Here is a 13,939-nt window from a genome sequence, read left to right as displayed (position 1 = left end):
TACATAAACACAATCAAGCAGCGGGTAGAGATTTTGCCTCATAGCTGCAGAGAACCGACTTTGATCCTGCAAGTTGTCCCTGTGTTGTCGTTGAGCTTCTTAATAGAATAACCATCCATACACCCACCAACCTTTGTGTAAAAAATAGAATAAGCGTCAGGTTAGTAGCTGATAAGCATAGGTCATCTGATGGACAACTTTTCTTTGGACTTTTCAAATAATCTCATCCCATCAAGTGTGAAAATGCATATCTCCAGATTCAGGGACAGTTTATTCCTAGCTGTTATCAGGCAACTGAACCATCCAGTCATCTTGATCAGCATGGACTAGTTGGGTCGAAGGGCCTGTTTCCAAGTGGTATGACTAATTATATTTGAAATTGTGCTTTATATTTAATAAATCATAATAACAAGTAACCAGACTGTTGAGTATTCTCCAACAAATAATAATTTATAACTATTTAATAAATTGTTATGAATGCTGTTAGTCGAGAAGGCTGAAAAAAAGACTTTTCAATTAATATTCGGGATTATTTTTGCTAAACTGAATCAGCAGCCAGGGCTCTTAAAGGATCTTAAAATGTACAATGTAATTTTAAGTTCTTTCTATCTTTTGGTTATTTAAAGACTCCAGCAACACTGAATGTAGCATCTGAAATGGTAGAGGGATCTTATTTTCAGGTATTGCCTTCAATAGTTTATTAATACCTAGGGCATGTGAGCAAATGTAATGGACTCTTCAATGTGTTGCTGTCACATGCATCAGGTAGGGGTCACGGGAGACCAATCTTCTCCCAGACAAATGCCGGCAGCAGGCATGCTCTGGAGCGACGTGCGGCAAAACTTGTACATTGTACATCTTGGGCAAAAACCTGCCCCTTAGATGGTTTGGCAGTGGCCATCCGAGATCAGAGTGGTGGTTTCCCGGCTTTTGTTATGTGCTTCACGGCTCAAGCTTGTGGCCCCTCTGCTAGGATATGGAAACTGTTCATTGCTCCAAGCCGGTATTAGCCGGTATTTGGACTGGTCAGCTGATGACCAAACAAAAATGGTCAGAGACTAGTCCACCACAAATGGAACCAAGTTCCAAGGCACCCAGCCACTGGCTGGGGCGTGAGCCATCTAGTGGCATTATTTATAAGTGCATGTGACCATGCATCACTGCTGCACAAAGAACTGCAGATGCTGGAATCTTGAGACAATTACAAAGTGCTGAAGGCATCAGCGGTGTCAGGCTGCATCTGTGGAGTGAATGGACAGATGATGTTGGGACCATTCTTCAGTCTGAGTTTCCCTCTGGCTTTACATTTCACTCCTCCACTTCTCTCCTTATCTCCTTTTCACTTCCAGCCTTTGTTACTCACTCCACCCATCTGCCGATCACCCCTCACTTGTATCCACTTATGACTTGTCAGGCTTTGCCACCTTTTTTTCCAGGTCTCCCCCCCCTTCACTATCGGTCTGAAGAAGGGTCCCGACCCGAAAATGTTCGTCTGTCCACTTCTTCCACAGATGCTGCCTGACCCGCTGAGTTCCTTCAGCACTTTGTGTTTTGCCCTGCCTTATGGCTGTTCAGGTTACAGACATTCATCCTTAGGGATTTTGCAAATCACTACCCTAACGTACAGAATTTATGCGAGGGAAAAATTACATCAACACAAAATGTGAAGTAAACAAATTTTATCTATTTCTATTTTTACGACTTACATTTCTAATGCTTGCAAAGACAATTGGCCTTTTTAGCACGGTAAAACTGGCCAGCAACTTTTCTCTCCCTGTGTGAAAGATACATCTTCTAGATGAGCTGGGACGCATCCTCAGTGATGTGACCTGGGGTCATCGGGTGTTTCGGGTCTCACAACGTCAGACACCCTCGCCCAGGCGACCCAGCCGGGGTTGATCAGGCCCCGACTTGCGTCCCAGCAGCAACCGCCCACGGATCAGCCCTCTTAATCCAAAGCCACCTAGTGGCTTTCTCTGCGGATTCGCTTGCGGATTGAATGGCCCTCTTCTTTGCCAGCCCCGTAATGCCCAACTGGTTTAGGAGTGCAGAGTGATTAGCAAAATCTTACTGCTGGTATAAAGTATTTGATCTCTCAGGAACCATGGCTGAACTGTTGCTGCTGCCCTGGATTTTGAAAGGTGATGGTAAATGATAAATTAATTCTCGTTGGGTCCATTTGTGGTGGGGAAATCAACATTGGTGCCAAAGGCTGGCCCAGCTCAGATGTCCAGGAAAAGGCTGTTGACGTGACAACCACACAGTGAGGCACAGACAAGACAAACCAAAGTAAAGGAATCTGTTGATGAGTTGAACCTTTTAGGTTGGAACGATGGGCAGTCTAGAGTGAGAAACTGGCTGGAATCTAATTGAAGGATTTGGGGAGTATATATAAAATAACTGATGCCCAGGAATGAGTCACAGACATTCAATCAAGGGTTTTGATACTGATGTATGGAATGAAACATATCCAGGTTTGCATTACGGGCTCAATCTAATTGAGGGATTATGAAGAACTGTCTCGACCCGAAACGCCGCCTATTCCTTTTCTCCAGAGATGCTGCCTGACCCGTTAGTTGCTCCAGCACTTTGTGTCTATCGAGAGATTCTGAAGGTTTATGTGTAGAATAACAGGTAACCTGGAGTGAGTTACAAGTGGATCAGGTTGATAGATTCTGGGGATATTATATGTTGAATAACAAGTAACCCAGTGAGAGTTAGAGGTGGATCTAGTTCAGGGAATCGAGGACTGATAAAGATTCAAAAATAGATAATCAGGAGTGATTTACAGATGGATTTAGATCATAGACTCATACAACATGGAAACAGGCCTTTCGGCCCAACTGACACGCCAACCAGGATGCTCCGTGTAAGCTTGCCCATGTAAACCTTTCCTAACCAAATGTCTTTTAAATAGTTATAGTACGGGCGTATGGAAGGGCAGTGGGATATATCTCCGCTTCTTTCACACCTTCGTTAGTTCTGTGGTTTTCCTTTTTTCTTTTTCTTGAAATTTTTTCTTTTCTTCGTTCTTTCCCTTTTTTCCTTTTTCTTTTTTTCCGATCTAGTTATTAGTTCATAAAATGGAAGAAAAAACAAAGAAAAAAGATATAGTACCTGGCTTAACTACCTTCTCTGGCACCCTCTGTTTGAAAAAGTTATCCCTCAGGTTCCTAGTAAATCTTTCCCCTCTCTCCCAAGTGTAGAGATTCTGCAGGTGTTATGTACAGGATAGCAGATAACCAAGATGCTGTATGGATTCCAATCAAGGGTTGTAGATATAGCTAGGGAATTCATTTCAGGCTAGAATTTAATCTGGGGATTTGTGCAGAGGTAGAGAGAGGGCAGCTTCACTCTAAATTTAAAAGTGGAGAGAAATGTTAGCAGTTTTTATTGTATTTTACAATTTTAATAGGTACATGGTCAGAAAGGTTTAGAGGGATATGGGCCAATTGTGGGCAGGTGGGAATAGTGTAGATGGGGCATCTTGGTTGACATGGACAAGTTGGGCCAAAGGACTAGTTTCCGTTCTGTGTGATTCCGTAACTGTGGAATGAGCAGTACACACCAGTTGAAGGAGAGAGGGTGTGAAGAACATTGGATGATCCTGCAACAGTGAGAGGCAGTTTTTAAGAGAAATACTCTGTTCTTTTCCAGCCTTTTCCCGGCCAGCCAGCCAGCTGAGTTACAACCCGTGTGCTGCCAACCTGCACACAGCTACATTCTCACCCCATGGATCGTACCCGTCGGCTCCAGCCACACCCATCGCCGTGCAGTCTCCTGCAAACCAGCCGGGCTATGCCTCGGCACCCAGCACCCCGGCCTTCTCGCGCCTCGGCATGTCCACCCCGGTCCCTCTGCCCGCCGGCACCTCCGCAGCTTCCTACCCTGAGTGCCAGAATGTGCCCACCATGGTGTCGGCATCACCGCAGACCCCCCAGCCTCTGGGAGAGATGATAACAGTGAACACCTCGACCGTGGCAGGGCTGACGCCCAGTGGCAGCAACGTGAACTGCAGCCCCGCTGCCATGCAACAAACCGGGTGAGTCCCTGCCTAATCCACTGCATTATACAATAGTAGAATAGTTTCTTTATTGTCATTGTAACATGAACCATGTACAACAAAATTTAAAAATGTCAGCCAGTCAGTGCACCATTCAAACATTTCTAAAAGCTAACGATACATACAAGGTAAAATATTAAAAAAAGATAAACAACTAAAATAAATATCATGAAAATAGCACGCATAAACACCCAACCCTACATCCTTCTGTGGATTTCACAGTGTACCACAGTCCCTTAGTATGTATCGCCCCTGCGTTCCTTGGCGGCTACATTTAGTGCCTTTATAGCAGTGGGGTAAAAACTGTTTTTAAGTCTGTTTGTCCTTGTCCTTGTAGATCTGTACCGTCTGCCTGACGGCAACAGTTCAAACAGGGAGTGTCCGGGGTGGGAAATGTCCTTTATATTACTCTGGGATTTTTTGATGCAGCGGGAACTGTGTAAGTCCTCCAAGGTAAGGAGAGGGCAGCCGACAATCCTCTGGGCGTTGTCAATGGCCCTCTGGAGCGCTTTCCTCTGAGCCGCTGTGCTGCTGGTGTACCATACGCATACACAGTATGTTAGGATGCTCTCAATGGAGCACCGATAAAAGGACAGCAGCAGTCTCTGAGTGATGTTATTCTTCCTGAGCACCCTCAGGAAGTGCAGTCTCTGCTGGACCTTTTTCAGCAGCGCAGAGGTGTTCACGCTCCACGTCAGGTCCTCCTCAATATGGATTCCCAGGAAGCGGAAATCCGCCACCCTCTCCACACAGTCCCCTCTGATAATTAATGGTACCATGTCCGTTTTATTCTTCCTGAAGTCTATTATTATTTCCTTTGTCTTTAAGGTGTTGAGGAGCAGGTTATTTTCTCCACACTACACTGTCAGCTGCTCCGCCTCATCCCGGTAGGCGTACTCGTCCCCCCCGGAGATGAGTCCCACCACCGTAGTGTCATCCGCAAATTTGACAATGGTGTTGCTGTGGTGGGCGGGGGTGCAGTCATGTGTGTAGATGGTGTAGAGCAGGGGGCTCAGCACACAGCCCTGTGGAGAGCCGGTACTGAGGCTGAGGGCCGTGGATGTGTGATGGCCTACTCTGACTCTCTGGCTGTGACCCGACAGGAAGCTATTTATCCACATGCAGGTGGAGTGTGGAAGTCCCAAGTCCCCCAGTTTGTCCACCAGTTTGTGGGGAAGGATGGTATTAAAGGCAGAGCTGTAGTCCACAAAGAGCATCCGCACGTAGCTCCCCCGTTGCTCCAGGTGGGACAGTGCAGCATGGAGAGCTGTGGCTACAGCGTCCTCTGTAGATCTATTCGCTCTGTACGCAAACTGGTGGGGGTCAAAGCTTCGGGGCAGGAGTGATGTGATATGACCCCGGACCAGTTTTTCAAAACACTTCATCACCACTGGTGTGAGTGCGACTGGCCGGTAGTCGTTGAGGCTGGAAATGTGGGTTTTTTTGGGCAAGGGGACTATGGTGGAGGACTTCAGACAGGGTGGAACAGTGGACTGGGCCAGAGACTGGTTGAAAATCCTCGTAAAGACTCCAGCCAGCTGGTCTGCGCAGTCCTTCAGCATGCGTCCAGCGACGCCGTCGGTTCCAGTAGCCTTCCTTGGATTGATGGCCCGCAACGTGCGCCTCACCTCATGCTCCTCTATCTTGAGGGTTAGGCTGCTGTGGACCATATGGTGTGATGTGGCTGTCTCGGGTGGCTCCACTTCAAAGCGAGCAAAGAAGAGGTTCAGCTCCTCTGCCAACGAGGCGTCACCTTCAGCAGCTCCAAGGTTGGTCTTGTAGTTGGTGAGATACTGGATCCCCTGCCACACCTGCCTGCTGTTGTTACTGTCCAGGTGGTCCTCTATCTTCCTCCTGTAGTCTGATTTGGCCTCTCTGATGCCTCTCTTCAGGTTAGCTCGGGCCATGCTGTATAAAGCCCTATCGCCAGACCTAAAAGCGGTGTTCCTCTCTTTTAACAGCCGCTGGACCTCCCGGGTCACCCAGGGCTTCTGGTTGGGGTAGACCCGGATGCGTTTGTCCACTGTGACCGTGTCCATGCAGTTTTTAATGTAACACAGTACACTGTCTGTGAACACCTCCAGGTCCTGGTGTTCAAACACATCCCAGTTGGTCCTGTCGAAGCAGTCCTGCAGCTGCTGAGATGCACCATCAGGCCAGGTTGTGATGGTCTTTGTGATGGTAGGAGTGGTTTTCCTGAGGGGGGCATATGCAGGAATTAAAAGCAGGGACATATGGTCCGACTGACCCAGGTGTAGTGGTCTAGCCCTGTAGCCCAGCTTGATGTTGGAGTAGACCTTGTCCAGTGTGTTAGCTCCTCTTGGCGCACATTTAACATGCTGGTAGAATTTGGGGAGCATTTTCTTCAAGTCCGCGTGATTAAAGTCCCCTGCTATGATGTGAACACCGTCAGGATATATGCTCTGTTGACTGCTAGTGCTACCATACAAATGTCCGATAGCCGAGTTAGCATTAGCATCCGGTGGTATGTACACAGCAGTTATCATGACAACAGTAAACTCTCTAGGGAGATAAATGGGCCTGCATTTAACAGCCACATACTCCAGGTTCGGGGAGCAGTGACTGTCCACAATCACTGTGTTTGTACACCAGGTGTTGTTCACGTACACACAGAGCCCTCCACCTCTGCTCTTACTGGAGTCTCTTGTCCTGTCATGACGCTGTGCTGTGTAGCCTGCTAGCTCGATAGCAGAGTTCGGAATGAAAGAATGAAGCCAGGTCTCCGTGATCAACAGGATACAGCTGTCCTTCACGGCGTTGTTAGTTGCAGTCTGTAGCCTCAGTTCACCCATCTTGTTAGCGAGGGATCTGGCGTTCTTGAGAAACAGGCTGGGAAGCGGTGGTTTCAGTGGCTGCCTCCGTAGCCTGGCTAGCTCGCCGGCCCTGCCGCCTCGCTTTTGCCTTCTCTCTCTGCGCCGCCTTCGCCTCCTCCCCACGGGGATGGTGATCCATGGAGAGTCGGGGCTCCTCGCTATGTCCGCCGGGATCTTGTATGAGCGGACAAACTCGGCGGTAACCCCACCGTTCGCGACCGGCTCCAATCCTAAGAAGATCCTGCCGGCCGTAGACGTTGTTCGCCCGACAGTAAGTACACAGGGCACAAAACAACACGCACACGTACACAAAAAACACGAAGCACTGACCGGGAGGACATCGAGCCGCTGCAACTGTGTGCGCCGCCATTTTGTATGCTACAAGTAATGGAACAGCATGGAAACAGATCTGAGCACAAAGTGCTGGAATAACTCAGCAGGTCAGGCTGCATCTCTGGAGAACATGGAGAGGTAACGTTTTGGCTCAGGACCCTTCTTCAGACTGACTGCCTGATCTGCTGAATTTCTCCAGCACTTTATGTCCTCTCTTGTAGACCAGCATCTTCAGTTTAGACTTAAGACTTTAACGAAACAGCGCGGAAATAGGCTCTTCCGCCCACCGAGTCCATGCGAACTAGCGACCGCCTTATTTGTGATAATTACGATAATTTACAATTTTACCAAAGCCAATTAACCTACAAACCTGTATGTGTTTGGAATATGGGAGGAAATCGGAGCACCCGGAGAAAATCCATGCGGTGGCAGGGAGAACGTCCAAACTCCGTACAGACAGCACCCGAGGTCAGGATTGAACCTGTGTCTCTGGCACTGTAAGGCAGCCAGTTTATTGCTGTACCCACATGTTTTTTGTTTCTACATGGAAACATTGTTTCTACGTGGCCCCCTGGGTCCACACCGACCATCCATCACCCGTTCACACTAGTTGTATGTTATCCAACTTTCTCATCCAATCCAACACACTAGGAACAATTTGCAGAGGCCAATTAGGTTTAGATTTATTATTGTCACATGGATGGAGGTACAGTAACAAGCTTTATTTTGCATGTTATCCAACAGAACAGAAATATCATACAAAGATACAATCAGTTGTATCTGATACAGACCTTTGACCTTTGAGTTTAAACTCAAGCACAATAGGTAGCGCAAAGGGAAAATATAGGTCAGAATATAGTTCTCATCGGTTGCACAGACAAAGTCCAATGTCCGCAATGGGGTAGAGGTTAATCGGACAGTACCCTAGCTTATGGAAGGACCGTTCAGAAGCCTGATAACTGAGGGGAAGAAGCTGTTCCTTAGTCTGGTGGTGCTCCCTTTCAAGTCTTTGATAATGTTGACGATACTAATCTACAAATTTGCAGGTCTTTGGGATGTGGGAGGTGACCGGAGCACCTGGAGGAAACCTGCGTGGTCTCAAGGAGAATGTGCAAACTCCACACAGCCAACTCCCGAGGTCAGGATTGATCTTGGGTCTCTGGCACCATGAGGCAGTAGCTCTACCCATTCAGTAGCCTTTTTGGGCTGTATTTTTAAAGTCATCTGTTTAAAAGGTGTCTGAGTTATCTGATTGTAGTTACATTATCTAGGTTTGCTACCAATTGATTGAACTTTGGATTGCCGTTTCTCAGTTTATCCTCAGGTTTTCCGACTAGTGAGTGTTCCAGCAACTCTCTGTGCACCGGCAACACGTTCCCAAATCTCGTCTCCTTCCCAGGTATCTCCATGTTTTTCCAAAATCAGACTCTATCTGCTGCCACCCTGTCGGCACTCCAGGCTGGAATGAGTGCTGCCAATCTGCCCGGCCTTCAGTCCATCGCGGCTGCAGCCACCCTGGCGGGGATGCACTCCTCTGGAGCGGCTCCGTCTCTCTCTGCTCTGCACAACGGTCTGCTGGCAGCCATGGGGCCGGGCCTGCAGCAGGTCAACCCAGCCGCTGGACCCCAGTCTGCTGCCGACGTCGCCTCCCTCCACGGGCTCCAGACCACGGCGTCCCTGGGCCCTCTCCAGTCAAACGCCACCTCCAACTCTCTCCCAGTGTGTCTGGCCGGAATGCATCCCGCCACAGCCTCACCCATCGCGTTGCAATCCAGCACTGCATCTCCAGCAGGACTGCGATCGACGGCTGCCTCCCCGGCTGCCCTGCAGGCTGCTGCCTCTCTCGCCGGACTGCACGCCGTGGCCGCCTCTCTCGCCAGGCTGTCGCCGGCTGCCGTCTCCCAGGCTGTCCTCGCCCCCGCCTCTGAGTACCAGCCCGCCGCCTGCTCCCCCTCTGGCCTGCAGCCCCCCATGTCCTCCCTACCCGGCCTGCACCACGCCTCCTTCTCCAGGCTCCAGTCCTCGGCGCCGTTCTCCGGCCTCGACTCCATCGTTGCGGCCGCCTCCCTGGCGGGGTTGCAGACGGTGACGAGCGGGGCGTCCCTCCCCAGCCTACAGTCGGCCGCTCCAGCCTCCGCTCTCCCTGGCCTGGAGTCCGCCATGGCCGCAGTTTCCTCCCTGCCCGTACTCCAGTCCACTCTGGGGGCTGCCACCCTGCCCGGCCTCCAGTCACTGGGGGCCGGCTCCCTGCCCGGTATACAGTCCGTGGTGGGTAGTCCTGCCCGCCCTGCCATCCAAACCTCCTTTGCCGGACTCCAGACGGCCGGTGGTGCAAATCCAGCAGCAACGATGGAGCTGGCGTCCACTGTGGATACAACATCGTTGCCGGGGTTTCAGACCACCATGGGGAGCACATCACTCTCCGGGTTACAGTCTGCTACACAGTCCGCTCTACTACAGGTACTGGAACTGGAGTATGGCCTCAGAGCTTCTTTGTTGTTTAGGTTTATTAGGTTAAGTTAGGTTTAGAAAGGAGATGAGGAGAAATTTCTTTAGCCAGACGCTGGTGAATCAGTGAAATTAATTGCCACAGACAACGGCGGAGGCCAAGTCATTGGGTATTTTCAAAGCGGAGATTGATAGGTTCTTGATTAGTACGGTTGTCAAAGGTTACAGGAATAAGACAGGAGAATGGGGCTGAGGGGAAAATCAGCCATGATCAAATGGTGGAGGAGACTCAATCGGCCGATAGACCTAATTCTGCTCCTATGTCTAATGATCTTATTGTCCCATTACAGTGAAGAGCTTTGTTTTCCATGCCGTCCAAACTGATCAGATAATACTATACATAAATACAATCAAGTCACGCTCAAGTACAATAGGGAGAGCGAAGGGAAGATACAGAGTGCAGAATATAGTTTTCAGAATTGTAGCGCAGTGTAGTGTAGAATCAAAGTCCAATGTCCGCAATGGGGTAGAGGTGAATCGGACAGTACCCTAGGTGCAGTGAAATTCCATTTTGGCATACAGTTCAGTTACAATCTTTCTATATGTACGCACAACCATACTAAGTACAAGAGTGTAAGACTAGTAGATAGCACTGAGGCAGTGAAGAAAAGTCACCATGTTTCCAACGCATCTTGTATTCTTCAAGTTCAATCATGTTAACAATGTACACTGTGCCAATGCTGTCCATGTCCTCCACCGCTGCTCCGTGCCACTGCATCCTCGCGCTCCAATCTTGGAGTGGCACCTGATCCAATCGAATCATATGCCCCATCACCAACAGCTTGCACTTGTCTACTATATGAACTTTGAATTCTACAATTTTAGACAATTTCCCCCCCCCCCCCTCCCCTCACTTCCCTGCTCCCCACCTAGGTGCCCACCCATAACTCCCACCAACCCGCCCCTATTCTTCACCCACCCACCCCCCGCTTCCTTTTCACCTGCAGCCCTTCCTCTGGCTTCACATTTCACGCCTTTTTCGCCATTTCTCACAGCCTGTCTTCTTTTTCAATAAAAAGATGACTTTTGTCCATCCATCTGCCAATAACCCCCCCCCCGACAGTGTCCTCCATGATGTTTGGGACAAAGACCCATCATTTATTTATTTGTCTCTGTACTCCACAATTTGAGATTTGTAATAGAAAATATCACACGTGGTTAAAGTGCACATTGTCAGATTTTAATGAAGGCCATTTTTATACCTTTTGGTTTCACCATGTAGAAATTACAGCAGTCTTGGTAAACAGCATCCACTTACTCTCCTTTGTCTGTCCTGCTATTTACTTCAAAGAATTCCAGCAGATTCATCAGGCAACATCTCCCCATCACAAAACCATGTTGACTTCAACTTATTTTATCATGAACTTCTAAGTACTCCGTAACCTCATCCTTTGCAATTTTCCAATCGTCTGGAACCACTCCTGACTAGTAATTTTTGAAATATCACTATTAATGCCTTGATAATCTTTAAAGCCACCTCTTTCAGAACCCTGGGGTGCAGTCCATCTGGTCCAGGTAACCTATCCACCTTCAGCCCTTTCAGCTTCCCAAGCACCTTTTCCTTAGTTATAGCCATTCCACCTTTTCCTTAGTAATAGCCATTCCAAATTCCACCCCTGACTCTTTTGAATTTCCGGCACATTGCTGGTGTCTTCCACTGTGAAGACTGATGCAAAAAAAGTTCTTCAACTCCTCTGCCTATCAATGAAATAGCACAAATCTATTTTAAATGTTGGGGCTGTTCCTGCCTCTACATTCCATACACTTTGTATGTGAAAACTTGCCTAAGTTCCCTTTTAAAATATTTTCCCTCTCACATAATCTCTGCCTTCTAGTTTTGGACTGCTTTGAGGCTGTCACAGGGTCATGATTGTGCATATCTCTATCAGGTCACCCCTCAGCCACCTTTACTGCAGGATAAACAATCCCAGCCCATCAAGTCTCTCCTTATAGCACAAGCCTCGCAGTTACAGTGACATCCTTGTTTTCTGCATCCTCCCTATTTTAATCACATCCCTTTTATGTCATGGTGACCTGAACTGCACACAATATTCCAGTGCTGTTTCACTAACAGCACTATTTCAAAGCATTACTTCCCTCTTCTCTAGAACTCAGACCTATATTACCCCCTGCCCTGGAGATTCAAGGAACCTCTCATCAGCGCAATGCTCAAACAAAAGTGATTGTAAGAGGCAACTTAGTACTTGAAAATTGCCATTTTTTTAAATTTATAAAAGTTTAAATGCTCTGTCAATGAAATGGCTAGAATTCATCTCTGGAACAAAGGGCTGCAGATCATCTCAGTAAATGTCAAAAGACTGCTTTTAAAGTCATACTTGGCTTGGTTAGAACACTTTAAGAACCGAGTGTGAACAAACTGACAACTATTTGATAGTTTAAATGAATGGAACATGGGAGTGCACAGAGTGCTGGAGTAAAACCCCTGTCCCACGGTACGAGTTCATTCCAAGAGTTCTCCCGAGTTTACCCTGATTCGAACTCGGAGATTTACGGTAATGGCCACTCGTTGGTACTCGGGGCTCTCGAGGACAATTTTCATCATGTTGAAAAATCTTCACGAGTCTTCCCGTGCTTACCTGCCGTTAGCGCTGAGAGACGTCCCCGAGCTCCGACGTACCCGCTACGTTCATTCTCCGTGCTTATCACGAGTTTGATTTTTTTTAAACTCGGGAGTGCTCTTGGAATGAACTCGTACCGTGGGACGGGGCTATTAACTCAGTGGGTCAAGCAGCATCTCTGGAGAACATGGATAGGTGATGATTCTGGTCTCCAGAATGAAACACTGGGCTTGGTGTTGTGTTTGTGGGCAGAATGGATGCCCAAGGATCCTTGGCTTATCTAAAGTAGGGGAGATGGCACATAGTGAGTGCAGTTTTACCCATTGTCTATCTTTCACTGTTATAAAATCACTTGATTCACATGTTCTTGTAATTCTTTCTTCACTCTGAGCATTCAAACAGCTGAAGATTTTGCAGTAAATACCATTTGTAGCATGGAAAGACCAAAAGAGATGAAAGCGCAAAGGAATCCTAAACTTTCACCTCGAGTCCTTTGAAGTATTTAAAAAAATAGTGACCAATTAAACAGCTTAGATTAGTTTTGAGATACGCCATGGAAACAGTCCCTTCAGGGCCACTGAGTCCCACTGACCATCAACCACCCCGTTCACACTAGTTCTATGTTATCCCACTTCAGCCACTCCCTACACACTAGGGAAAATATAAAGAAGCCAATTAACCTGCAACCCTGCATATCTTTGCAATGTATGAGGAAACCGGAGAACCCAGAATAAACCCACGGTCCAAACTCCACACTGACAGCACCTGAGGTTAGATTCGAACACAAGTCTCTGGCAATATGAGGCGCAGCTCCACCCGCTGCACCACTGGGCAAAATTGGAGACTTACGTGGAGCTTGAGAGTTAGCAGTGAGACTGTGAACTGGAATAAGAGTAACATAACATTTGTTTCCAATTAATTGACACGGCAGTGTGGACCATTACTTAAAAAAGCAAATCCGAAGGCATAATTGCAAATGGATCGGAAAGGTTGAAAGGGATATGGGCCAAATGCAGGCAGGTGGGACTGGTGTAGATGGAGCAACATGGTCAGCATGGACAAGTAGAAACAAGTCAGAAGGCCTGTTTCCATGTTGTATGACTAAAATTAATCTATGAATTTCTTAACGAGTGGGCAGAGATAATGAATATTGTTCTTGTTTGTCTCTTTTCAGGCACATTCAACTGGTTCTCTGGAGAACTTTCAAACTCAGGGCAGCAACAATTATGCGTGCTATCCCTCTGGGCATCCTACTCCGTACTCTCTTCAGCCCGGCCCTCCTTCTCAGCTTGGGTGGCAGTAAGGTGTTGTGCCAGTTGAACATATCCAGCTCTTTGGAGGGGGCGTGCAGCTGAAACTTGGTGATCTTTTTTTAAAACAATGAATTTAAAGATTTAAAAAAAAAAGAAGTGTGAAGTTTGAAATGCAGTATTTTAATTGAATTGTTCCTTGTTACTTGTAATGAGCCTTTTCAACTGGAAATTCAATCACAAACGTTAAATTCACTGCACCTCGGTACACATGACAATAATTATATACTGACAGATGCATTATGTGGGAACTGAGGGACTGGATCATGCCATTGAGTTCCTGGGCTTGTTAAATGCAATCAGATTTAGGTT

The 13,939-nt window shown here is 47.7% G+C and overlaps 1 protein-coding gene across 1 annotated transcript in view; it reads left to right on the top strand.

The window, feature by feature from the left end:
• Positions 1 to 13,723, top strand: part of proser1 (proline and serine rich 1) — a 32,337-nt gene extending 18,614 nt beyond the window's left edge. Inside the window, exons 10-12 of the mRNA XM_033022245.1 lie at positions 3,658 to 4,042; positions 8,544 to 9,690; positions 13,492 to 13,723. Coding sequence (XP_032878136.1) covers positions 3,658 to 4,042; positions 8,544 to 9,690; positions 13,492 to 13,620 — 1,661 coding nt within the window. The 3' untranslated portion in view covers positions 13,621 to 13,723. The remainder of the gene's footprint in view (positions 1 to 3,657; positions 4,043 to 8,543; positions 9,691 to 13,491) is intronic.
• Positions 13,724 to 13,939: the final 216 nt, after the last annotated feature.

This window comes from Amblyraja radiata, chromosome 6, assembly GCF_010909765.2.
Source record: "Amblyraja radiata isolate CabotCenter1 chromosome 6, sAmbRad1.1.pri, whole genome shotgun sequence".
NCBI classification, from domain to species: Eukaryota; Metazoa; Chordata; class Chondrichthyes; order Rajiformes; family Rajidae; genus Amblyraja; species Amblyraja radiata.
This window is presented reverse-complemented; position numbering and strand designations above follow the sequence as displayed.